Below are 27,985 nucleotides of genomic sequence, written 5' to 3' on the forward strand. Positions count from 1 at the left end.
CTCTTTCTCTCCCGTTTTCTATTCATCATTTTTCTTTCTCTTCTTCCAGTTCTTTCTGTTGTTGTGGTGAAGGGGAAGGGTCTTCTGGTTTTAGGGTTTGGGTGCTGCTCTTTGTCATCGGTCACACCCCGTGGTCACGTGTCCCTCTAACGGAGCTCAAGATGCTCAGAGGACAGTGCTCCTCCAATGAGTTTGGGATTTTTTTTTGCTATGTTTCTGAAAAATGTCTGCAGGGCTTTCTCTTTCATATTTGGCTGATTCTGCAGCGTTGGGACCCACCTCATTTAAGTCAATTAAGATCGGAGTTTGTGTTCTTAATAGGAAAACTTTATAGGTCGGGTGGGGCTTCATCCGTGCAGTTGTGCAATAAACGGCAAGATTCTTTTTAAAATTGTCATTGGACGCTACAGAAGTCGTTTCAGATCAAAGGAAAAAAACCTTGCAGGGACAAAAATGGAGCCACTCGCCACCGAAAACGTCCCTAACGCTAAACACGGCTTCAAATTCCTCCTGCCTCGTGTGTTCAGCCCCAAACAGCTCTGGTAAAAGCAAGTGGAAAGAAAGCATAAGGGCTCTTTGAACTTTGCGGACATTGTTAACACATGAAAATGAATGAATGAAAACTTGATTCATCTCATCTCATTAGCCGTACCGCTTATCCTCATTAGGGTGGCGGGGGGGGCTGGAGCCCATCCCAGCCATCTCTGGGCAGTGGGCAGGGGACACCCTGAACTGGTTGCCAGCCAATCGCAGGGCACACGGGGACAGACAACTCATTCGCTCATTCACACCTAGGGACAATTTGGACCGGCCAATCCACCTGAAATGCATGTTTTTGGAACGTGGGAGGAAACCAGAGTGTCCGGAGGAAACCCACGCAAGTACGGGAGAACATACAAACTCCGCACAGGAAGTCTGGAACTACTGCGCCGCCGTGCTGCCCCTGAAAACTTTATTCAGAGATTCAGATATACCTTATTGTCATTCTTGTATACAGAACGAAATGTCGATACATCTGACCTGCACAGTTTCCTTGAATGTACAGATATAAATATTTAGTATTCAGGGTAGGGTCGGGTTACTTTAACTGGATTACTTTCAATGACTTTTGGATGACTCCAATATGCTAATAAAAGACAAAAGAAACTGATGACTCGCAACACGTGGTAAGCTTTCTCTCCTGGCTTTGATCTCTTTGATCTCCGGCAAAACAAACATCAAATGCGACAGAAACAAAATGAAAATCAATCCAAACAGCTTGCCGACATCATTTTTGCCGTTCCATGTATTCCCTTACTCCTCAAGCCTGCACAAAATTCAGTCATTTTATTCCTATTTAGTTTCTTTTGTCTTTTATTGGCATAGTTGAGTAATCCAAAAGTCATTGAAAGTAATCCAGTTAAAGTAACCCTACCCAACCCTGGTAGTATTGAGTTGGAGTATCGAAATACTAAATAATTATAGCTATGAGTACTATACAGTAGTGCAAAGAGTGCAAGAGGAGCAGCTGAACAGATGTGCAAAATGGGCAGTCAGGTAAACACGTCACTATACAATAACAATAGAGTACGGCAGTGCAGAGAACAGATGTGCGAAGGAGTGGCTAGGTACAAGAGAACTGCCAGTAGTGCAAGGACAAAAAAACCAAACAGATTAGCAGTTAGGTAGGCTTGCTATGTGTGTGATTGGCCATTAGGGACAAAGCTGTTGCAGAACCTGGTGGTCCTGCACCGCACACTGCAGTACCTCTTCCCAGAGGCTAGCAGAGTGAACAGTCCATGATGGGGATGAGAGGGGTCCCTCATGATGTTCTTACGTTAAAACATCAAAATAAAAACGGAACAAAAACAATAAATCAACAACAAAATAACGTTACATAGTAAGTTCGAAAAGGAGTAGTAAGAAGCAAATGCTTGTATTCCCTGGACCCTACCCCTTCATCTTCCCTAAATTCGAACAAGTGAATAGTTGGACATTGTTTGATTTCACCTTGTAAACCGTTCCAAAGCTTGACTCCGCACACAGACACACACATACTTTTCCTGCTGGTTCTCACCTTTGGGATTATGAATTCACGACAGCCCCTTAAGTCATAATTTCCCTCTTTCCGAATGAATAATTTACGGATGTTTCCTGGAACTATGTTTTTGTTGACCTTAAATAACAGTATGATTTAGAATTTTTTTTTACTAAATCATCTAATTTTAATAAATTGGACTGCAGGAATAAACTATGAGTATGATCTCGATATCCTTCCCTGTCCTAAGAAGAGAAAATAATCTCTTCTGAGCAATTAGGGAAAAAACACTGGACCGTGTGTATAGTAAGATCAAACATCTAGTTGGATCCGCCCATCTCTCTGTCCCTCACCCCCTCATACACCCCCCTCCGGAGGAAAACAAAGACAGTTAAAACATCTTCTTTGTTCCTTTTATCTCTTTGTTTTCCTTATCCTCACTGTAAAATGTGGAACTGGAGTGCCACGTCCAATTTCAATACATCCCATGTTGTAACAATTACAATAAAGGTCTGTTCTATTCTATTATGGTAGTTGGCCCTCCCCCTTTCGACGGACACCTTTTCCATAAGGATCTGTTCATGCTAGTTTTATCCATGCATGAAGTTACTTCTTCAAACCCTTCGTCTTACTCGACACACATTCACCTTATCTTCTTCAGGCGGTTGTTAGAAAAAATGCTTTAATTACCTGTATGGTTGCATAAGCCGCAGGCTTGAAAATTTGCGTCTTCCCGTTCCGCCCAGTGACCCGTTTCCTTTTTGTGACAGTCTCCAAAAACCGCGTGTCAACATGGAGCTGGACTTTGCGCACTTTGACGAGCGGGACAAGTCCTCTCGCTCGCCGCGAGGGAAGGGCTTCAACGGGCTCCCCAGTCCCACCCGCAGCGCCCACTGCAGTTTCTACCGCACGCGCACCCTGCAGACGCTGTCCAATGAGAAAAAAGCCAAGAAGGTGCGCTTCTATCGCAACGGCGACCGCTACTTCAAGGGCATCGTGTACGCCGTGGCCAACGATCGCTTTCGCACTTTCGACGCTCTGCTGGCCGACTTGACGCGTTCGCTCTCGGACCACATCAACCTCCCCCAGGGGGTCCGCTTCATCTTCGCCATCGATGGAACCGGTCCCGTCACGGCCCTGGATGAGCTGGAGGAGGGTGAGTCTTATTTTCACAAAGTACCTTGAAATTCAAGTTTTTTATTGCCAAGTTTGTTTGTAATGATGCAGAAAAAAAAAAGAGCTTGGCGCCCTCTGCCGGACTAAAGTGGTACTACAACTCTCGGTGTCACAACCAATGTTCCCTCTAAGCTGCGCACTGCCTGCACATTCTCAGCGCACAAAAATCAGGGCTTACTAATTTAGAAGTGACTTAAGTCAAAATTACAGTGCATGAAGGTAAAAATACACGGGTTCCCCTGACGCTGTGTTCTAAATGCGGTATTTGGAAGTCAATGTCGAAGTAGAACGAAGTTGAGTAAAGTCAGTAGAGTTTTTCGAGAACCGGCTTCTTCGGCTCGGCTCACTAAAAGGAACCGGCTCTTTCGGGTCCCAAACGGCTCTTCAGGTTGTTTTTGCTTCTTTAATCCCTACACGACCAAATATTATGTAAAACTATGCACAAAATGACTTGAAAGAAAGGGGGAATAGAACACAAAAGAAAAAAATACCAAAATGAAAACATAGTGAAAAGCTGAGAAAAAATAAACAAAAGGAAGATAAAAAAGAAGGAAAATTTCAGAAAAAAATCCAGAAGAAAAGAAAGAAACAAAGTTAAAAAAAAAGTAAATAAAGAAACAAGAGAAAAAAGTAACGGCTAGGAAAAAATAAACACAATGAGATTTTTTTAAAGGAATTAAAAAAACGGGGAAAAAGAAGAAAGTTTGTGTTGCATTCGAGTAATTTCCAATGATCCAAGTCAATCTTGTTGCCAACATTGTACTTCCACTAAAAAAATGTGATTAAATACAGTTGTGTATCGTGCAACCGACTCAATAAGCCCCCAAAAATGTTAATGTTATGCGACAACAGATACCAGGAAAAAAAAGAAATGTAAATCTTGTGAAAGAATTGTTGTAACTCTGCAAAATGTAAGGTGATGTCAAGTTATGGACATGTTTGATAATGACTCAGTTGCCACACTTGGGATTGCTGTTGTTCACTGTTGTTTCAAGTGTTGCTCACCGACTTTGTGAACGCTCAAACCCGTAAGGGTCGGCAGTGGCTCAGGAGGTAGAGCGCTCGTCTTGGGATCAAGAGATCGTAGTTCGAATCCTGGCTCCTCGGTGTTACATGTCGAAGTGTCCTTGGGTAAGACACTGAACCCCTAATACCCCCAATAAGCAGGTTACCGCCTTACATGGCTGCACAGCCGCTATTGGGAAATGTGAAGCACTTTGGGAAGTCTTGACTTGAAAAGCGCTATATAAATGCAGATCATTTCATTTCATAATCCGGCCCCCAATAGAATGTTTGTACTATCCTGTGGCCCCCGAGTTCAAATGAGTTTGACACCCCTATGCTTGACAGTCTGCAATGATGATGACAAGCCAGGAGAGGGTGGCCACGGGTAAAAATGGTTTTGAATCACATAGAGCTCCTTTTAAGCAGGGTTGGGTAGGGTTACTTGAACTGGATTACTTTCAATGACTTTTGGATGACTCCAATACCAAATATGCTCATAAAAGACAAAAGAAACTCAATATGAGTAAAATGATGACTCACAACACGTGGTAAGCTTTCTCTCCTGGCTTTGATCTCTGTCAAAACTAATATACCTCACCTCCAATCTTTGACAGGCGAGAGCTACGTCTGCGCTTCGGAGAACGTCTTCAAGAAGGTGGACTACACCAAGAACGTCAACCCCAACTGGTCCGTGAACGTGAAGGCCTCGGCCAGCCAGAAGAACGTCCAGTCTTTGGCCTCTCGGGCCGCCAGCGAGAACCGGGAGCAGAGCAAAGACTTTGTGCGGCCCAAACTGGTGACGGTCATGCGAAGCGGCGTCAAACCTCGCAAGGCCGTCCGGGTTCTTCTCAACAAGAAGACGGCGCATTCCTTCGAGCAAGTGCTCACCGACATCACCGAGGCCATCAAGCTGGAGAGCGGCGTGGTCAAAAGGATCTACACGCTGGACGGCAAGCAGGTAGGTCCATGTCGCGTCCGATGTTCCCTGTCGTTTTCCCTACGGGTCTGAGCGTTCGCACAAAGTCGGTGAGCAGCGCTTGAAACAACAGTGAGCGACGGCAATCCCAAATGTGGCAACTAAGTCAGTATCAAACATGTCCAGAACTTGACATCACGTTACATTTTGCTGAGTTTCCGGCAATGCAAAATGATTTTTCACTTTTGAATGAATTGATGAATGTACGATGGCCTACAAACGTCGTTTGTTCTTACGATTCTTTCACAAGATATCCATTTCTTTTTATTTCCTGATATATTTTGTCGCATAATATTCACATTTTTAGGGGCTTATTGAGTCTGTTGTAAGATACAGAACTGTATTTAATCACATTTTTGAGTGGAAGTACAATGTTGGTATAATTGGAAATTATTTGAATGCAACACAAACTTTTTCTTCTTTTTTTCTGTGTTTTTTCTACTTTTTTTTTTTAAATTCCTTTAAAAAAAATCTCATTGTGTTTATTTTTTTCCGAGCTGTTACTTTTTTCTTTTTGTTCTCTATTTACTTTTTCCTACATTTCTTTTTTTTCTTTTTTTCTGGCTTTTTTTCTAAATTTTTCCTTCTTTTTTCTCTTCCTTTTGTTTCTTTTTTTTTTTCTCATTTTGATATTTTTTTCTTTTTTGTTCTATTCCCCCCTTCCTTTAAGTCATTTTGTGCATCATTTTACATATTTGGTCATGTTGGGATGAAAGAAGCAAAAACAACCCAAAGAGCCTTTTAGTGAGCCGAGCCAAAAAAGCCGGTTCTCGAAAAACTCTACTGACTTTACTCAACTTCGTTCAAAATACCACATTTAGGACACAATGTCGGGGAACCCGTGTATTTTGACCTTCATGCACTGTAGCTTTGACTTAATTCACTTCTTAATTAGCAATTTCGAGCCCTGATTTTTGTGAGCTGGCTAAATTTTCTTGTGCGCTGAGAATGTGTGAGCAGTCCGCAATTACGCACGCGCGCAGCTTAGAGGGAACACTGGTCACGTCAGCTTGCTTCTCAGGATTCCTACTTTCTTATATCCCACTACGACATGCTGTCAATCACAAGAAGTCTCAAAGAGCTGTGGGTTTCAAGCATATCTTGAAACTGGTCCACTGAGGTTGCAGACGGAATCTGAGGGCAGGGTGTTCCACAGCACCAGTGCCCCAATTTTAAACCTTTGAGGATTTCTTCTTGGCTCTTGGATCACTAGTAGACTAGCCTTTTCAGAGAGAAGGCTCTGACCAGGAACACTGTGGAAAATTTTATCATAAATATATGAGCAAACAAGTCCATGCATGATTTTGTATACTACCAACAGAATCTTAAAATCACATCTTAATCCAGGGGTCAGGAACCTTTTTGAGCCAAAGAGCCATAAAAGCAAAAAATGTTTTCAAAAGAAATTGAGAGAGCCACATCATATCTTTTTAGACAAAATTGGAAAAAACTGCCAAACACGCTCTCTAGACACAAAGCTAATTCTATTTCACTTTGTGTCATTTGATGATTTCATCAAATGTATGAAATGATAATAATGCCAAATCCTGTGTCCCAAATCAATGTCAATATGCCATTTACAATTTGTCTTCCACCTTCAGTTAAGAGTGTTGAGGCCATTGTTTTCCATGACATTTGTCTTTAACAACAATTTCAAAACATTGTGCATGCAAAGTTCTTTTGGAAAAATGTCACAAATGACTGCAAATGATAAGCATATGGGCATATTCACTTTTGGTGTAGACGAGAGAGAGGGTGAGAAAAGTAGAGAGGGTAGGACAAAGAGAGAAAGCTAGAAAGAAATAAGAGAGAGGGTGAGAAAAGTAGAGAGGGTAGGACAAAGAGAGAAAGCTAGAAAGAAATAAGAGAAAGAGAGGGTAGGACAAAGAGAGAAAGCTAGAAAGAGAGAGTGAGAGAGAGAAAAAGAGAGAAAAAATGAATAAATCCAAAGAGAAAAACAGAAAGAGGAGAGAAAGAGAGAATGAGATCAAGAGAAGGAGAAAAGAAGGTAAAAAGAAAGAGAGAAAAAGAGAAATGGTTACATAGAAAGAGAAACAAAGAGAGAGAGAGATATCTATGAGATATATCTATGAGATATATGCATGCCTAAATCAATTCTTAGGGTTGTAGGTCATTTGGTGAACAACCATAAAATACACAAATGCAATACTACAGTCTTAAAGGGACAGTGTCTATTATTTAGCGCATCCTAGTGGCAAGAAAAACACAATTCATTAAAAAAGGGACAAATATAAGGGCACATATGCATGAATTGTCATATAAACCCGGCATTAAAAAAACCCTCGTAGGTAAATGGTCTGCATTTCTATAGCGCTTTTCAAGTCAATAAAGAGCTCCCAAAGCACTTTACAATGTGCTTCACACTTACCCATTCACACACACACACTCACACACCAATAAGGAGTCAGCCTTGCAAGGCGCCTACCTGCTTATTAGGGATTCAGTGTCTTGCCCAAGGACACTTCGACTTATAACACAGAGGAGCCGGGAATCGAACCTGCGACCTCTTGATCCCAAGACGAGCGCTCTGAGGTTCACCTAGAGCAGGGATCAGCAACCCAAAATGTTGTTCCAATTAGTTATCCGACTCCATTAACCACACGACCTACATTCATCCAACAATTATGCACGCTCGTTTCTTGAGAGAAAATGACCAGGAGCCGGCAATTCCACACGGGGGCGTATGGTTTATTATTCCTAACAGCAGATCTAAGTGTAAACAGGAGACGGCCCCCATCCGAGTTGCCCGGGATCATTTATACATTTCAACAAACAAATCAAAGACATCCCACTATTCCCCAATAGGCTATGTGTCATCTGCAGCTAACTTTAGCTTCCTCTTATTGTATAACTTCTCCCCGCATGATGGCGTCTCGGCTCCTCCCATGGGCGTGCCAAGCAGTTGTTTGCGCTCAACAATTCCACACCAAAGCCTTGATGTGTGGTTCATTTTGCGTCAGCAAATCCACGAATCCTGTTTTCAAAAATGTCCTAGACAAAACCTCTTCCACACAGCTTGCCCTGACCTTTTCTTGTACATTGAACTAAAGCACAGTCAGTGAATATCTTTATTGCATTAAACTGAATACATGTAATAATAATAATAATAATAATGCATTTTATTTAAAAGCGCCTTTCAGGCCACCCAAGGACACTGTACAATTTAAAAAAGTTGTAAACGAAATAATAAATAAAAACAAGACATAAAATCATAAAAACATAAGAAATGGAGAGGCTATGTGTTGTAGGCAGTCCTGAACAGGTGAGTTTTTAGACGGGACTTAAAAGTGGAGAGAGGTGTGCAGTTTTGGAGGTCCGGAGGTAGATTGTTCCAAAGCTTGGGAGCAGCGCGACTGAAGGCTCTGGCTCCCATGGTGCTCAGGTGGGCAGGGGGCACTGACAGTCGGAGGGAGGACGAGGATCTGAGGGAGCGAGTGGGGACGTGCACCTGGAGAAGGTCGGACAGGTAAGGAGGAGCCAGGTTGTGAATGGCCATATATGTATATAAGATGAGTTTGTAGCTGATGCGATGCTGAACAGGAAGCCAGTGTAGCTGTTGGAGAACGGGGGTGATGTGCTGCTGGGAAGATGTTTTTGTGATGATGCGAGCGGAGGCGTTTTGAACCAGCTGAATTTTATGGAGGGACTTTTGAGGAAGGCCGAAGAGGAGAGCATTGCAGTAGTCAAGGCGGGATGTTACAAGACTGTGGACGAGAATAGCAGTAGTGCGGGGGGTGAGGGAGGGGCGGAGTCTGGTAATATTGCGGAGGTGGAAGTAAGCGGTGCGGGTGATGGTGTTGATATGTGAGTGGAAGGTAAGCATGCTATCCAGGATGACACCCAGACTCTTGACCTGGGGGGAGGGGGACACTAAGCAGCTGTCGATGTTGAGAGAGAAGTTGTTTACTTTGGATAAAGTGGATTTGGTGCCGAGAAGGAGGAATTCAGTTTTATTGGCATTTAATTTAAGAAAGTTTGTTGTGAACCATGTTTTGAGTTCGGAAAGGCAAGAGGTGAGGGAGGGAGGTGGGAGTATAGAGTTTGGTTTGCAGGAGAGGTAGAGTTGGGTGTCATCAGCAAAGCAGTGAAAGTGGATATTAAATTTGCGGAGGATATGACCAAGAGGCAAGAGGTAGATGATGAAGAGAAGAGGACCTAAGACAGATCCCTGGGGTACACCTGTGGTGACTAGGGAGGGCTTTGAGGTGAAGGATTTCAGCTGGACAAACTGAGTGCGACCAGTGAGATAGGAATGGAACCAACTGAGGGGAGTATGGGTGAGACCAATGGAGGAGAGTCTATTGAGGAGAATAGGGTGAGAGATTGTGTCGAAGGCGGCGCTCAAGTCTAGGAGGATGAGGATGGAGACTAAACCGGAGTCGGATGCTATGAGGAGATCATTTACAATACGGATTAGGGCAGTCTCTGTGCTGTGGCGGGGGCGGAAACCGGACTGAAAGGGCTCATAGAGAGAGTGGAGGGACAGGTGCGAGTGGAGTTGAGCAGCAACAGTTTTTTCAAGGATTTTTGAAATGAATGGAAGGTTGGAGATGGGACGGAGGTTGTCAAAGTTATTGGGGTCAGCACCATGTTTTTTCAGTGTAGGGGTAATAGCAGCGGTTTTGAAAAGTGATGGGACAATACCAGAAGAGAGTGAGGAGTGAATAATGGCAGATATGAGAGGAAGCAGGGAAGGGAGGCAGGATTTAACAAGGGATGAAGGGAGGGGATCGAGCTGGCAAGTGGTGGACTTGGCTTTGATTATGAGGTTGGATAATTCAGCAGTCGTGGGTGGAGCAAAACTGGAGAAGAAGTGACAAGGAGAAGGAAATTCAGATGGGGAGGGAGCAGACAGGTTTTGATGGAGTTGGTGATGAATCTTAAGGATTTTGTGATTGAAGTACTCCATTATGGAGTTGCAGGTTGCTGTGGAGTACAGGTGGAGGGGGAGAGAATTTGGTGGCTGGAGGATTTTGTTCATGACAGAGAAGAGAGTTCTTGAATTTCCTTCGTTGGAAAGGATGAGGCCGGAGTAGTAGCTGGATTTGGTTTGTGCAATTTGGTCCTTGTATTTAGCAGTATGGGTAGTGTACATGTCCTTATGGATGGTGAGGCCGGTTTTCTTGTAGAGTCGCTCAAGTTGGCGGTTCTTTGATTTCATTGACCGAAGAGCGGGTGTAAACCAGGGGGCAGATGTGGAGAATGAGGCAGTCCTGGTTTTCAGGGGGGCAAGAGAATTTAGAATATTTGTGAGGCAGGTATTGTAGTGAGTGGTGAGCTCATCCGGGCTTGAAAGAGCTTCTGGGGGTGGGGAACGGTCAATAATGGAGCAGAGGGTGTCAGTGTTGATATTTTTGATATTACGAAAAGAAATGAGACGGGAGGTTTTGACAGTAGAGAGACAGAGTACGGTGTTAAAAGTGAGGAGGACATGATCAGATTCAGGAAAAATGTTGGAAATGGGCTTGGAAGTAGAGAGGCCAGAGCAGCAAACCAAGTCCAATGTGTGACCTTTAATGTGGGTGGGGAAATCAATAAGGCTGTGTATCCCGAGACTCTCCAGGCAGGATGTGAAGTCTCTGGTGAGTGGCAGGTTGGGGTTGTCCATGTGAATATTGAAATCTCCCAATAAAATTAAATTTGGCGAGAGAGTGGATAAGTGTGTAATTAAGCTGGAGAATTCATTGATAAAATCACTATGTGGCTTTGGGGGGCGATAAATTGAAGCAATAATGGTTGGCGTGGGTCCAGGGAGCTTAAACACCATACATTCAAAGGAAGCCGATGCAGTGACGCATACAGGCAAGACTTTCCACTTCTCGCGGTGAATTACCGCGAGACCTCCTCCACGGCCGTTGCCACGGGGACGGCAGATGTAAACAAAGCCCGGAGGAGTGGAGTCGTTCAAAGCAGCGAAGTCATTTGCTTGTTGCCAAGTTTCTGTTAAAATGAAGAAGTCGAGTTTCCGTTCGGCGAGGACGTCTTGGATGAGGTGGCCCTTGTTCGTGAGCGAGCGGACGTTCAGTAATCCGAAGTTGACAGCAGAGGTGTCTTGTTTGACGGCGGCAGTGCTGTTAGCCGACCTAGCTAGGCGGGCTAATGTATGGCAGTTAGCCCTACGGCCGAAGTTTATGGGAGGGCGACGAGATGTGGACCAGGTCGAGGTGATCGAGCCAGGGTTTTTATACTCGACGTGCCTGCGCGATCCGCGGTGAATGTAGCGGCGTCGAGGCAGGCGAGCAATGTCAGGATGGTGGAGCAGCTCCGGCGGCGGAGGCCCCAGCGCAATCCACCGGACCCGGAGAAGATCCGCGACGGAATACTGGAGCAATCCTCTCGCTGGATGGTGGCAGAACGTCAGGAGTATCAGGAATAATCCAAAAGCGGCAAGGTTTTGGCACGCCATGACGAGGGAGAGAGGCCGGTGCTGTGACAGCTGGTATGTTTAAGTTAGCCCGTTAGCCCGATGGCTAAGTTACGAGGGTTTGATTTATAAAGTGTAACGGTGGCTCAGGTTACATCAACCAAAGTACCCACAGTCCAAAACAGGAGGGCAAAAGAAAGATCAGAAAAAGTGTCTGAGCTTAAAAAGTTTTTGGAGTGAGAAGCGGCGACATACACGCCAGCGTCCTCTCACCCCGGAAGTGTAACTTGTAGTCAATCGTATAAAATCCTTTTAGAGGTTTTAAGGACTTCATGATGGTTTGTGCTGTTGAGGTCATATCCAAAAACTGAATTACTGATGGGATAATTAACTAGTCCGCTATAGCTGTTACAACTCTGCTAATCCTATCAAAGCGATGATGTTTTCAAATCAGTAAAGCGGCGATAGATGCTTTAACGGCGGCCTACCTGCCCCTCCCTGATTCATACTGCGCCCCCTCAGTGTGCATAGCGATAGCTTCTCGGTCCGGTTGCTAGGCAACAGCATCCCTGGCTCAAAGAGCCCAGTTGGCGTTTCAAGAGAAAGATTTGTGTCTGACTACAGCCTTATCATCTCAGTAGCTATTCGTTTTTCACCTCTTCAACATGGAGTCTGAGAGGGTGGGGATGACACATTCATATAAATATACATATTGTGAAATTTCAGCCATTTTGAAAACCAATATGAATAGAATAGAATGTACCGTATTTTCCGCACTATAAGGCGCACCGGGTTATAGGGCGCACCCCCAAAAACTAGTTTTTGGTCCTATATTTTCCATACATAAGGCGCACCGGATTATAAGGCGCTACAATGGGAACGTGGACAAAACAGTCGGATGGTTCAGTCCAACTTATTACCCCCTTAACATTCCCAAAGCTTGCAAATACGTGTCGTAGACAGGTGCGGATGCGGTGTCCGTACGATGTCACCAAACAAAATTTCTTAGTTTCCATTTTATTTTTTGCTGGCAACTGTGTGGACAGCAAAGTCAGAAGTTGATTGTGCAGGGAAACGGGGTTCTTTACTGTGCATATGACAATAAACACTTTGAATTGAAATGACTTTAAAAATGAACTCAACACAGAAACGACAAGATACCGGGAAAATCTAAAGCCGCGTAGCTCACCTCTCTAGCAGCCATCACGTTCAATAACGATACGTAACCATGGTCTTCTTACAACCGTGAGTGTAGTCAATCCAGGAGAGTCAAATACAAATACAGAATATTAAAAAAATGTTTTCTCTATGCCGTAGTGCAACCCAACCTGTGATTCACATTCATCTTTTTCGGCCAATCGCAGGCTTTGTTTCGCCCCTTTAGCCTATGCGAGCCTGTAAATGATAAAAAGGATCCGCCCCCTTTACCTCCGAATAACTTTAGCCAATAGTGACTGATTCAAATGATTGACACATTGGTTAGGAAATGAAACCCTGGTATATAAATCCCAGCATACGCCGCGGACGACTTCGCCTTCGGGGGGAAATCGAGTCGGCGGCTGCTTGCCTTAGTTGCAAGACTTTGCAACTTAATATTGATCCATATATAAGGCGCACTGTATTATAAGGCGCACGGTCAGCTTTTGAAAAAAATAAAGGCTTTTAGCTGCGCCTTATAGTGCGGGAAATACGGTACCTTTATTGCATTGTTACAAAATGGGTTGAACATATTGTGACAACGAAATTGGACGTGGCACTCCAGTTTCGCATTTAACAGTGAGGTTTAAAAAAAACAAAGAAGATAAAGGATATCCGAGGATTGTGATGTTAAATGAGAAGTGAGGCACTGGCTCCCCTGCCTCCCTTGATTGCATGTACCGTATTTTCCGCACTATAAGGCGCACCTAAAAGCCTTTATTTTTTTTTCAAAAGCTGACCATGCGCCTTATAATACAGTGCGCCTTATTTATGGATCAATATTAATTCGCAAAGTCTTGCAACTAACTTGCAGCCGCCGACTCGATTTTCCCCCGAACGCCAAGTGGTCCGCGGTGTATGCTGGGATTTATTTACCGGCGTTTCATTGGCTAACCAATGTGTCAATCATCATTCGAATCGATCGCTATTGGCTAAAGTTATTCGGAGGTCAAGAGGCGGATCCTTTTTATCATTTACAGGCTGGCATTGGCTGAAGCGGCAAAACAAAGCCCGCAATTGGCCAAAAAAGATGAATGTGTATAGCACGTGGCTGACGGCATACAGAAAGCATTTTTTACTATACTGTATTTGTAAATATTTTATTCTCCTGGATTTACTACACTCACGGATATAAGAGGACCACGGCTGCACATTATTATGAACACAACAACTTCGGTGAGCTACTCCGGCTATATATTTTCCCTGTATCTTGTTTCAGACTGAACTCGATGTTTCTGTGCTAAGCGGTGCAGATAATGGATGGAATGGAGTGTCTATTTTGAAATTCAACTCAATTCCAAGTGTTTATTGTCATATGCACAGTAAAGTTGCGAGCGCAAAAGAAAATAGAAACTAAGGAATGGTTGGCATTTCTTGAATCCCAAGACTTGAACCTTCCGAATGATGGAACGATGCATTTGAGGGACATCGTACGGACACCGCATCCGCACGTGTCTACGACACGTATTTGCTTTTTTGCAAGCTTTGGGAATGTTAAGGGGGTAAGAAGTTTGACTGAACTATCTGACTGTTTTGTCCACGTTCCCATTGTAGTGCCTTATCATCCGGTGCGCCTTATGTATGTCAAAAATAGGACCAAAAACGATTTTTTCGGGGTGCGCCTTATAGTGCGGAAAATACGGTAACTGTTCCATCGGCAGAGCCTTTTTGCTCATTTAGTAAAAACATCAGCCATTGTTCCACCATTTCTCTATTTGTGCCGCGTTTTCCCTTCCCAACAAAAAAAAAAAAATCCGTTAATGTGCCGTAGTAATTGTTTCTTGGCACAGAACCCTTTCAACCATCTCGACGAACACTGCTGCCTTTCACCGGAGTGTGGGAGGGCGGGGCCGACGCCTTCAGTTGTAATTTTCCATCGATCGAGTCAATGATATTCTTTAGCTGACGGGGTTTAATCGTCCCCGTTCCCCGGAAACGGGAAATTCGTCTCCATCGGCTCGCCAGCTGGGGTTTTGTCTGGAATGTGCTTGTCATTAACGGATGCTACATGCTAAGAAAGGATTGTTTTTGTTTCATTGACCCTTGAAAAATCTTGGCATGCATCTACCTTCGGTATGACCTTGGTCCACAAATTCCTAGAAGAGGAGCAGAGGTTAGGATAAGGATTTTGAGGAAGGCGCCATGCCCAAAAGGCACAAAAATGGCTTATTGACTGAGATTTTTAAAATACATCTGCCGAAACCTTTCTGCTTTGGCAGTCTGCTCGCCTTTGGCAGCGGAAACGGTTGCCATGGCGATAAGCTCCACCGGGATGGCTTTTGACAAAGGCGAGGAAGTGCCGAGTGGGCTTTTTGTGGTCTTACCTCTCTCTTTTGTGCATTTTATTCTGCCGCTTCTGATTTTTTTTCCTATCTCACGTTCGCTCATTTGGAGAGGGGTGTGGTCGGAAACCTCCGGTGAACCCAGATTGACGTTTAAATGCGACTCTGGTCAGCATCCGGCAGACAATTGGGTTGTCGGCTTCCTCCAGGACTGCTGGAGGATGGGGAGGGGATGCTGATCAGATCAGACACCATCTGGCCCCCCGTGACAGCGCAGAATTGGCCCTTGGAGTGAGCATTGATTGGAACTGATGGCACTGCTGGTGACTAAGACATGCACCAGCCATTTTGTATTTTTTTGCATTTCAGGGGTCATTCCACTTATTTTATCCATAGCGCTTTTCAAGCCAATGACTTCCCAAAGCGCTTTACAATGTGCTCCACATTTCCCAATAGCGGCCGTGCAGCTATGTAAGGCGCTAACCTGCTTATTGGGGGTATTAGGGGTTCAGTGTCTTACCCAAGGACACTTCCACATGTAACACGGACGAGCCGGGTTTCGAACTGGGATCCCTTGATCCCAAGACGAGCGCTCTACCTCCTGAGCTACTGCCCCCCAATCTATCTATCTACCTTGGCCATATCCCTCAAGAGGGGTGACTAACAGCAAGACAAACGTACAAAAACAAAGAAAATAAAAGGGGAAAAACAAAAAAAACACACACAAAAATTTAAGGACCATGGCCAACCCAAAGGGCAGCACGGCGGGGACAGTGATTAGCGCGTGTGCGGCACAGTTCTGTGGTCATGGGTTCAAATCCAGCTACCAACCTTCCTGTGCGGAGTTTGCATGTTCTCCTTGTGCTCGCGTGGGTTTCCTCCCAGATTTCAAAAACATTCATTTCAGGTGGATTGGCCGGTCCAAATTGTCCCTAGGTGTGAATGAGCGACCGAGTTGTCTGTCCCTGTGTGCCCTGTGATTGGCTGGCAACCAGTTCAGGGTGTCCCCTGCCTACTGTCAGATAGCTGGGATGGGCTCCAGCACCCCCGCAACCCTACTGAGGATTAGCGCTGCAGATAATGGATGGATGGCCTGCCCAAACACCCAAAGAAGTTAGGCACCTCGGCACCCAAGTCAGTCATGCTTTCGTCCCTCCAGATCAGACCTGGGCACTCCGGTCCTGGAGGGCCGTATGTTCTGCATGATTTTTGAGGTTTCTCTGATCCAATACAGGTGATTCCAATCACCAGTATCGTTAACGAGCACTTGCTAGCTTGCTAACGAGGTTATAATTTGTATCACCTGAGTTAAAGAAGAGCAAACTTCAAAATCTGGCAGGACGTATGGCCCTCCAGGACCAGAGAGCCCAGGTCTGCTCCAGATGAAACGGGACACCAGAAAGCGGCCATGTCACTCGGGGCAGGGTGACACATCACACTCTTCTGTCTAACAGCAGGGCCCAACAGCTTTCACTGGTTTACCCCTGCCGCATCATACAGGTGCCCAGCCCATCCCTTAGAACGTGTCCACAATCCCACCATCCTTTCACAACACCTCTCCACTCCTTCCTATCACCAACAAGACCTCTAGCTTCCATTATATTTAGACCTCTTTCCTGCAGTGCACTCATAACACCATCCATGTCCTTCTTCTTGGTCTCCTTCCATTGACTTCTGCTCTGTAGATCCTCTTCAACATTCATCTATCCTCTCCATGTGTCCAAACCAACAGAGTACCCTCTTATCCACACGCTTGCTCAGTTCCACGACTACTCCAGTTCTGTCTCTCGCAATTTCATTTCTCAATCTACCCAATCTTGTCACTCCTAACATACTCCTCAAACACTTCACCTCAAAAACATTTCATTTCCTTCTCAAATCTGCGTTCAGGCTCGAAGTCTCTGCCCCATATAACACAGTCGGCACGATCACACTCTCATACAGTCCCCTCTTAACATCCACTCTCATACTCTCCTCAGAGCAGCCAAAACCTTGCTTTCTTGATTGAGTCTGTGCATACCTCGCACTCCATTCCACCAACTGCAGCCACATCACAACCCAAGTACCTAAAGCTTTTGACTTCTACCAGCACCTGTCCATGCAACCTGATTTTGTTGATAAAGTGGACACACCTACAATGAGAATTTCAGACCCCACTATGATTTCTAAGTGAGGGAAATGGCAGGTTGTTTAAAAATTAGTTTTCTTCACTGTACACACCCATATATATATACCGTTTTTTCCGCACTATAAGGCGCACCTAAAAGCCTTAATTTTTTTCAAAAGCTGACCATGCGCCTTATAATACAGTGCGCCTTATTTATGGATCAATTTTAAAGTTGCAAAGTTTTCCACCTAACTTGCAGCCGCCAACTAGATTTGTATGCGGTGTATGCTGGGATTTATTTACCGGCGTTTCATTGGCTTGGTGTCAATCATCATTTGAATCGATCACTATTGGCTAAAGTTGTTCGGAGGTCAAGAGGCGGATCCGTTTTATCATTTACACGCTGCCATTGGCTTAAACGGCAAACAAAGCCTGCAATTGGCCGAAAAAGATGAATGCGTATAGCACGTGGTTTGACGGCATAGAGAAAGCGTTTTTTTCTATTCTGTATTTGCAAATATTGTATTCTCCTGGATTTACTACACTCACGGATATAAGAGGACCATGGCTGCACATTATTATTGAACACAACGACTTCGGTGAGCTACTCCGGCTATATATTATCCCTGTATCTTGTTTCAGACTGAACTCGATGTTTCTGTGATAAGCGGTGCAGATAATGGATGGAATGGAGTGTCTATTTTTAAATTCAACTCAATTCCAAGTGTTTATTGTCATATGCACAGTAAAGTTGCGAACAAAAATAGAAACTAAGGAATGGTTGGCATTTCTTGAATCCCAAGACTTTAACCTTCCGAATGATGTAACGATGCATTTGAGTGACATCGTACGGACGCCGCATCCGCTCGTGTTCTCGACACATATTTGCGTCTTTGCAAGCTTTCGAAATGTTAAGGGGGTAATAAGTTGGACTGAACCATCTGACTGTTTTGTCGACGTTCCCATTGTAGAGCCTTATATTCCGGTGCGTCTTGTGTATGTCAAAAATAGGACCAAAAACTATTTTTTCGGGGTGCGCCCTATAACTTAGTGCGCCTTATAGTGCGGAAAATACGGTAATATATATATATATATAATATATATATATATTACGCAGTACAAGCCATCGTCTTGGTTTTTGCAGGCTTACTCCCGCAGAGAGTTTAAAGCGGCCATGTTTAGTCCGACGGCATTATCCGTTTAATCGGCTCTCTTCTTAAAGCTATTAAAAGGTTGGAAACTGCTCCCCCGGGGGGCCACTACGGCCCATTTCTCCGCCTTCAGGGGGGAGCCATGAGATTTCCGCTTCCCAATCTTCCATCTTTGTCTCATTCTCATTAGGACAGGAGGCGCCTTTCTTGGTCAATTTTACACATTCTGAAATTAGAATGTATTCTCGAGAACACTGCTGACTTCTGTGACCCGAATTCCACCTCTCAAATGTTTTGTTGGGAATGAAATATTCAAATGTAGCGTTTACCAAATTATTCCAATGAGTTATCCGACTCCATTAACCAAACACGACCTACATTCATCCAACAATGCGCGCTCATTTCTTGATGGAAAAGATGAACGAGAATGGCCGACATTTTCACACGGGAGCAGATTTAATTAAATTAGCAATTAAACTAAATGTACTCCATCGAAAATGGCCGAATTAGTGTCGTCAGTCTCTGTCAAGCCTTCTCTTAAAGTCCTCCAGCCTCTCCTCTCGGCCCACGTCTTTCTGCAAGATGGTGTCCCGGCTCCTCCCATGGGCGTGCCAGGGAAGCCCCACCCGGGCTCCACCACCTCGCTTCGATGTCTTGAAAACTCAAAACGGCACAGAGTTTCTCAAAACATTGCCTTGCCGTCCTCCGTCACCAGGGCTCCTCCGCGTCTGGATACGCTGATTATCTTAGCCTTCCTGTAAACATCATTCTCCACTAGGGTGCCCTGAACTTTCACTGATCATTGAACTTAAGCCTACTCGGTGAAAATCTTCATTGCACTCAATAAATGTAACTTGTATTCAATCGTATAAAATCCTTTATAGTCAAATGTATAAAATCCTTCAGTATCCAATGGAATAATTGTAAGGTTTAAAGCAGATATAGTACACATCTAACTAAATATGTACTAAAAGAGCTAAAAATATAACAATTTTAAACCATTTACTGTACCTTCTAGCGGCACTTCAATAGCAGGCACCTGTACACCATTTTTGTATTTTGCATTTGCTTACTTTTTCGATCGTTGTGGCCACTTTTCCTTCCCCTTATCACAAAATGTCTTGGGACCCATTATGGGCCGAAAAAGGAAGTAAAACTAACAAAATCACAATAAAATGAGATGTGGTCCCTCAGGTCAATTGACTGAACAGGAGAGATGGTGCAGGGCATTATCGCAAGCTTCTGTTAAAGGGACAGGGTGTTCTATTGAGTGCCTCCTAGTGGTACAAAAAACTTTCATACAGTAAAAAGAGAATTTGATTTAAATACTGAGCAAAAGTACATGAACTATCGATATATTGAAGCCATATCCCCCTCGTGGGAGGTGGCTATAGTCGAGAACACATTCGCATTCATTTCACCTCACTCTTCTCAACCTAAAAATGAAGTCCACAGCACAACAGGTTCCTCTGCCATGCAATTAGCATACACTGGTTTACCCCCTCTGCATCATAGGATTCCATCCTACTTCGACCCACTCATTGGCCCGAGCAGGCCACCCAGGATCCCATGTTGATTATTTTTTTGTTTCTTTGTCGTCTTGCCGTTTGCTGCTGGTTTTTATCGGCATTAGACAATCGTGCCATCTAGTGGTCAAATATTAGACTGCCGCTATACAGAACGTCATTTTTTTTTGTACTACTTAGCATTATTTTGCCAAAGTGAAGGCCAGCGACCTACGAAAACGTGTCTGCGGCTCACTTTCAGGTCCCTACCCACTGGTTAAGAAACACTTGTCATATAGTGGGGGCTTTGGGGAGGGGTCCATTGTGGTATTTAGAGTACAGCTGCTAGAAAGTCACCAGCACACTTGTGGGTCAGGACAGCTGGCGGTGTTGGTGGCGCTTCCTGGAAATCTAAAATTGTGTGTGTGTGTGTGTATGTAGGGTTACTTTAACTGGATTACTTTCAATTACTTTTGGATTACTCCAATACCAAGTATGCTAATAAAAGACAAAAGAAACTAAATAGGAATCAAATTACTAGCACGCGGGTTCGCCCGATCCCAGGACTTCCACGCAGTCCGCCTTCAAAGCGTTGAGGGACCTCAGGCGCAGTCTCAACTCCTCCGTGAAATCGGTCGTTATTTGAGGCTGGCCCCGTTTCTGTCTGCATCCACCCGCTACTCCGCTACGCCGACTCGTCACATCGCACCAGTCACATTATCTCTTCATAATGCGATTTCAACATATATCACTATTGGCTAAAGTTATTCGGAGGTAAAGGGGCGGATCAGGGTTGGGTAGGGTTACTTTAACTGGAATACTTTCAATTACTTTTGGATTACTCCAATACCAAGTATGCTAATAAAAGACAAAAGAAAGTAAATATGAATCAAATTACTAGCACGCGGGTTCGCTCGATCCCAGGACTTCCACGCAGTCCGCCTTCAAAGCGTTGAGGGACCTCAGGCGCAGTCTCAACTCCTCCTGGAAATCCGTCCATACCGGGTCAAAGTCGTTATTTGAGGCTGGCCCCGTTTCCGTCTGCATCCACCCGCTACTCCGCTACGCCGACTCGTCACATCGCACCAGTCACATTATCTCTTCATAATGCGATTTCAACATATATCACGAGCAGGGTTGGGTAGGGTTACTTTAACTGGATTACTTTCAATGACTTTTGGATGACTCCAATACCAAATATGCTAATAAAAGACAAAAGAAACTAAATATGAATAAAATGACTCCATTTTGTGCAGGCTTGGGGAGTCACGGAATACATGGAACGGCAAAAATGATGTCGGCAAGCTGTTTGGATTGATTTTCATTTGGTTTCTGTCACATTTTATTTTATGTTTTGCCAGAGATCAAAGAGATCAAAGCCAGGAAAGAAAGCTTACCACGTGTTGTGAGTCATCATTTTATTCATATTTAGTTTCTTTTATTCAATCCTATAAACAGCAGATGATTTATAAGGCGATTTGCATTACACACAAAAAATGTTTGCAAAAATGACGCCAACATGCCTGCTCTGGTGGCTGTTCATTACGGCGTTGTCATGTGAAGGGGTCACCGCCCCCTACTCGACAGCTCTATATAGAAAAACGACTCTTTCGGCTCCGTCTCACTGAGAAGAGCCGTCTTTCGGCTTCTAAATGGCAGATTTTTCATGATATATTATCAATAATGATAAAACATTATGCACCAAATTATTTCATAATTTTCAGGGGATCACTGTAAAACACATGAAATACACATTTAAAAAAATAAGCTAAACACAAAACTATTTTAGCTTTTTATACAATGAACAGATTTTCTCTTTCTCTCTCTCTCTCTATCTTTTATTTTTATTTTTATATAAATATCTATATTATAGAGGTATAGATAGAGAGTGATTTATTCTTTTTTTTTTTTTTCTAAATAAGAGCTCAAACGAGTTGCACGACGCAATGCAGCTCTCGAGTTTCACACTGTCCCTTTACTTTCATATTTGGGCAGGGGACACAATCGTGTCATGTTGAAGATCCCCGCTATAAGACGTCTGAATTTTTTGGGGATGTTCTGAACCCGATACCGCAAAAGCAAACTCCGAGTGCTGTCGGACTTGATTTGCTAGATAGTAATGCGCGTTCTTTTTGTGTCGGGACCTCGTAGGTGACTTGCCTCCAAGATTTCTTCGGGGACGAAGATGTCTTCATCGCATGCGGACCGGAGAAGTTCCGCTACGCCCAGGATGACTTCTCTCTGGACGAGAACGGTACCACTCAAGTTACAAGGGCTCGTTTAGTGACGCTCGGACCTTAACGTTGTGTTTTCAAGGTCTGAAAAGTGTTTGTAAATGCTGGAAATTGTATCCATGTTTCTCTGCATTCCGACTCTTAAACAAATGAAATGAGTCTGCTCAGAAATGAAATAATGATCTGCATTTTTATAGCGCTTTACAGTGTGCTTCACATTTCCCAATAGCGGCCATGCAGCCGTGTCAGGCGCTAACCTGCCTTTTGGGGGCATTAGAGGTTCAGTGTCTTGCCCAAGGACACTTCGACGTGTAACACCGGGATTCGATCTGCGATCTCTTGATCCCAAGACGAGCGCTCTACCTCCTGAGCCACTGCCGTCCAAAAAACACTTATAGCGGCCATGCAGCCGTGTAAGGCGCTAACCTGCTTATTGGGGGAATTAGGGGTTCAGTGTCTTACCCAAGGACATTTCGACGTGTAACACCGGGATTCGAACTCGATCTCTTGATCCCAAGACGAGCGCTCCACCTCCTGAGCCACTGCCGTCCAAAAAACACTTATAGCCGCCATGCAGCCGTGTAAGGCGCTAACCTGCTTATTGGGGGAATTAGGGGTTCAGTGTCTTACCCAAGGACATTTCGACGTGTAACACCGGGATTCGAACTCGATCTCTTGATCCCAAGACGAGCGCTCCACCTCCTGAGCCACTGCCGTCCAAAAAACACTTATAGCCGCCATGCAGCCGTGTAAGGCGCTAACCTGCTTATTGGGGGCATTAGGGGTTCAGTGTCTTACCCAAGGACACTTCGACAGGAGCCGGGATTTGAACTGCGATCTCTTGATCCCAAGACGAGCGCTCTTCCTCCTGAGCCACTGCCGTCCAAAAAACACTTATAGCGGCCATGCAGCCGTGTAAGGCGCTAACCTGCTTATTGGGGGAATTAGGGGTTCAGTGTCTTACCCAAGGACATTTCGACAGGAGCCGGGATTTGAACTGCGATCTCTTGGTCCCAAGACGAGTGCTCTACCTCCTGAGCCACCGCCGTCCAAAAAACATTTATAGCGGCCATGCAGCCGTGTAAGGCGCTAACCTGCTTATCGGGGGAATTAGGGGTTCAGTGTCTTACCCAAGGACACTCCGACATGTAACACGGAGGAGCCGGGATTCGAACTGCTATCTCTTGATCCCAAGACGAGCGCTCTACCTCCAGAGCCACTGCCGTCCAAAAATCACTTATAGCAGCCGTGTAAGGCGCTAACCTGCTTATTGGGGGCATTAGGGATTCAGTGTCTTACCCAAGGACACTTCCACATCTAACACAGAGGAGCCGGGATTCGAACTGCGATCTCTTGATCCAAAGACGAGCGCTCTACCTCCTGAGCCACTGCTCGACGTTTATTCGAACGCATCTAATAAACGCGCGTACTTGCACTCGCATCATGTATGAGCGGACGGAGGCCGCAATAATGATACAAGTCAGGAGATGGCAGCAGTGAGTAGAGGTGAGAACGGACCTAAAAAATAAAAGCAATTTTCTGTTGCTCAGCAGAATCTTGATCAGATCGTTTAAAGTCATACCACTTGGAAGACTGACCAGGCTTGAAATCTAAACGTTTGAGGATAACATTTTGCTGTTTTGCAGAATGCCGAGTGATGAAGAATCAGAAAGCGAGCCGCGGTTTGAGGAGCCCCGCCACCATCAAGCGCTGCATGTCTCCTGCAGAATCAAGTGAGACGTTTTATTTTCTCTTTCCTAATATGAGGCCCGCCAGTCATGTTCACGGCAGTAGAAAACAAATATGTAGGGAAAAAAAATCACTTAAAAAAAGGAAAGTTGACTGTGAGGGCCGCCGCTCCCAGGACAAGTAGAAATCTGTGTATTATTTTTTTTTTCACTGAAAGCACTGCGCCTGATTTGCCCCAAGACTGTGGCTGTTTTCAAAGAATATACTATCAAGTGGCACTTCAAAACAAAACACGCTCACCGTAAATATACGCAGTGAAAAGGTGAAGCAACCGGAGGCTGTTTTAACAGCACGGCAGCGCTTTTCACGAGGCCCTGCGAGTCGAATGACAATGCTACAAAGGGGAGCTACGAGTCGGCCAATCCCTTCAAACGTTTTCTGAAGGCTGTTCGGGACGGCCCTCGCGCATCTTCTGCTGACCAAATTTGGCCCCCCGCTTTCTCAAAAGTTTGGACACCCCTGGGCTTGGGAACGTACAAATGACAAGCCAGGGGTGTCTCTTTTCTGAGATGAATCAATTATGGGCCGTGCAAAAAAAAATGAAGATAGCGATTCCCAGTGGTAAATTCAAATGGGAAAAATTTCCTGTAACTGAAAATATAAGCTGCCATCTTTATCTGATAATGGGGCGAGATTTCTTTAAAATGTATCAATTATGGGTCGTACAAAACAACGAAGGTAGCGATTCTAATGGGAAGAATTTCCTGTAACTGAAAATATTAGCTGCCATTTTTATCTAATTATGGGGCGAGATTTGTTTCAAATATCTCAATTATGGGCCGTGCAAAATAACGAAGAATGGTGATTCCCAGCGGTGAATTCTACTAGGAAGAATTTCCTGTAACTGAAAATATAAGCTGCCATTTTTATCTAATAATGGGGCGAGATTTGTTTCAAATATGTCAATTATGGGCCGTGCAAAAAAACGAAAGTAGTGATTCCCAGTGGTAGATTCTAATGGGAAGAATTTCCTGTAACTGAAAATATAAGCTGATATTTTTATCTAATAATGGGGCGAGATTTGTTTCAAATATGTCAATTATGGGCCGTGCAAAAAAACGAAGGTAGTGATTCCCAGTGGTAAATTCTAATGGGAAGAATTTCCTGTAACTGAAAATATAAGCTGCCATTTTTATCTAATAATGGGGCGAGATTTATTTAAAATGTATCAATTATGGGTTGTGCAAAACAACAAAGGTAGCGATTCTAATGGGAAGAATTTCCTGTAACTGAAAATATTAGCTGCCATTTTTATCTAATAATGTGGCGAGATTTGTTTCAAATAGTTGCTCAAACTCGTATGCAAGTTCAAATCGCACATATACTCAGCTCTGCAAAATACATGATTCACACTGGATTTTTTTTTTTAACAGTACCTGAAAAATTGGAAAACCGAACCCCGATGTTAAAAATCTAAATATCTCTGCATCCTTCCAGTCAACGGTACAGGCTCCAGCAGCCAGATTTCCACCCCCGTCTCCAAGAACTCCCCCACCTCCACCCCCACCAGTCCAGCACCCGACAGCAAGCAAAAGGTACTCTCACGCCCCCTTGTGTTTGTTTTTTTGAATGGGGGGTCCTTGAACGCACCATTTTGAACTGTGGTATGTTTGCAGGGCCTCTACCTGCCCTTATCTCTGGATGATGACGATTCTGTCGGGGAGTCCATGTAGAATCTGCATTGTGGATGCGCCTATAGCGCCACCCTGTGGTACGGGGGACACGTTGCGACGTGAACGAGGATTCCCTTTTGCGGTTTGCTAACGCACGAAACGCACTCATTTTCTAAATTATTTTTTCTAAAGTTTTTGTCACCAATGTACTGATAGAAGCACATCACAATTGCTTTCACTTTTGAATAGTCACCGATTTCAAATTTTCACTTTTTGGGAGGGAAAAGGCAAAATGGGATTTTTTTAATTTTTATTTTTTTCTAGCTTGAATCTCACTACTATATTCTTTTTCTATATTCTTTAGCTTTTTGTTGTGTGTGAAGGAAGGTACCTTGTCTTGAAGCTTGTGAAACGAGAGTAAGGGGTATGCGTGGTTAGATTTTAGGATCGCAATAACTCTGAAAACTTTCTTCCAGGTGTTTTATTCTATCCCCCTTGCAATCGGCTTCATTTTGTACATACCGCACTGCATGATCCCGAAACTTTTAGCGCTTTAGGTGTTTTCGTCTTTTTTTTTTTAATTGAATCGAAATGTATTTAAGGACCTAACGCGGTTGACCAAAGGGTTTTCAAATTGGGCCAATCAGTGAAAGGCAGTGTTTTTTCTAACATTTTGATAAGTCGAGGTGGTAAAGCCAAAGTCGCAGGATGTATTTATGAAAATAGGAGTGCGGGAACGGGACTTGGTTTAATACGATGGGTGTCTTCGACGTTACTCGACATTTCACTGAGGAGCGGCGAGCTCTTGTACTTTTTTTAAGGCTCTTTTTCTAGCTTTTCTTTTCAACCGGATCAAAGAGTTTTTGCAGAAAACTAGCCTCATTGAAGTGGGCAATGATGAAGCACGTGCAGTTTTTGCAGGCGATTGGACGGCAAACTAAGAAGTCACTTGTAATATGGCATCTATGCATCCCGATTTTAGGAATCTAGCCGGAAATACATGTCTGATGCGAGTCAAGTTTTTTATTTATAAAAATGTCTGAAGTTGAAGACACTGTTCCAAACATGGTCTTTGTTTACAGTATTATAGGTTTTTTGTGTTTGTTTTGACCCTCCTGCCTCAGTTTTTGTCCTGCTTTATTCAACAAAAACAAGGTTACAGGAATAGGAATCATCACCTCTATTGGTGCCTTGTTTTGTGAAAAGTGAAATGCTTTTTTTAACACTTTTTTTAAAATAAGGCCTCCAAAAAAGGCTAGTTTTTTTTAGACTCAGACACTTAATCATGGTGTTTATGGCCCAGTATTTTTTATATTTGAATGATGCCTTCCAATTCTTTGTTTTTTTTTTAAATTGTGGTCTGTGTTTCGTAATATCAGTGTTTTCTGTGCTTCATTCAATGTAACGACTGCGTTCATTTTGCAATAAAAACCCTTGAGGTATGTCTGTCTGGATTCCTGAATGGACTCTTAAACATAGCTCAAAATGAGGAAAAAATTCTTGATTTGGTGATAAAAAAAAGATATTTTACTGTATTTTATTTGAGAGATGAATTCAGAAAAATGGAATTTGAAGACAATTCCCGTCAAAAGAGGGAATTTGTCAAATAAAATCACTTTAAAGCACAGGTGTCAAACAGGCGGCCCGCGGGCCAGATCAGGCCCGCTAAGGGATGGAATCTGGCCCGCGAGACAACACTCAGAGAAGCGCCAGAGAAAAACGAGCTGCAGGTTGAAATAAGTCCACTTGATGTTGCCGAAGCCAGGTGCCTCGAGCAAAGACACTGTAATTGTATTTATTTCTCTTTCTTTTTCTTTCTGTCTTTCTGTCTTTTTCTCTTTCTTTCTTTTTTCTTTTTTTCTCTTTTTTTCTCTTTTTTCTTTCTCTTTTTTTTTTCTTTCTCTTTTTCCTTTTCTTTTTTTTCTTTCTTTTTTTCTTTCTTTTTTTCTTTCTTTCTTTTTTTTCTTTCATTTTTTCTTTCTTTCTTTTTTTTCTTTTTCTTTTTTCTTTCTTTTTTTCTTTCTCTTTCTTTTTTTTTTTTTTCTTTCTCCTTTTCTTTCTCTTCTTTTTTTTTCTCTTTCTCTCTTCTTTTTTTCATATCTTCTAGTCCGGCCCCCAACAGAATGTTTGTTCTATTGTGTAGCCCCCGAGGTAAAATGAGTTCGACAACCCTGCTTTAATGGGTATTATTAAGCACCCCTTAGTGATACAATAAGCTCATAAAAATAGTTTTTAAATGATGAGCAATAATACATAGAGCTATTACATAAGTGTGCATTTATTAAATTTGCATTTATTACCTAAAAGGATCTGAAATATTTGCAATCATGCTGTCAGGGGTACTCGATATCCTCAAACCTAAAAAAACTGTTTGGTTTGGTCACTTTGATTCTCTGTAGTTTGGATTTTTCCCTGTGCCTTTTAGCACTTGTTTTCAATCACAAAACACTATACAGAAACATCTAGTGGCCAAATATTGGTGTTTCTTTAAATGGTATAAGCCCTAATTTTTTCGATTATTTTAGCCGTGTGTTCCCGCCAAAAATATTTGAATTACTAAAATAAGGTTCATACGGGTGCTTGAAATC

At 43.6% G+C, this 27,985-nt stretch overlaps 1 protein-coding gene across 1 annotated transcript in view; it reads left to right on the forward strand.

The window, feature by feature from the left end:
* The window catches only part of LOC148348906 (neuronal migration protein doublecortin-like), a 27,437-nt gene extending 598 nt beyond the window's left edge, over window positions 1–26,839 (forward strand). The window contains exons 2-7 of the mRNA XM_088321046.1: window positions 2,788–3,173; window positions 4,813–5,156; window positions 21,953–22,055; window positions 23,682–23,768; window positions 25,222–25,319; window positions 25,401–26,839. Coding sequence (XP_088177172.1) covers window positions 2,810–3,173; window positions 4,813–5,156; window positions 21,953–22,055; window positions 23,682–23,768; window positions 25,222–25,319; window positions 25,401–25,457 — 1,053 coding nt within the window. The 5' untranslated portion in view covers window positions 2,788–2,809 and the 3' untranslated portion in view covers window positions 25,458–26,839. The remainder of the gene's footprint in view (window positions 1–2,787; window positions 3,174–4,812; window positions 5,157–21,952; window positions 22,056–23,681; window positions 23,769–25,221; window positions 25,320–25,400) is intronic.
* The last annotated feature ends 1,146 nt before the right edge of the window (window positions 26,840–27,985 follow it).

Source organism: Urocampus carinirostris, chromosome 17, assembly GCF_059441175.1.
Source record: "Urocampus carinirostris isolate Australia breed hairy pipefish chromosome 17, RoL_Ucar_1.0, whole genome shotgun sequence".
Taxonomy (NCBI): domain Eukaryota; kingdom Metazoa; phylum Chordata; class Actinopteri; order Syngnathiformes; family Syngnathidae; genus Urocampus; species Urocampus carinirostris.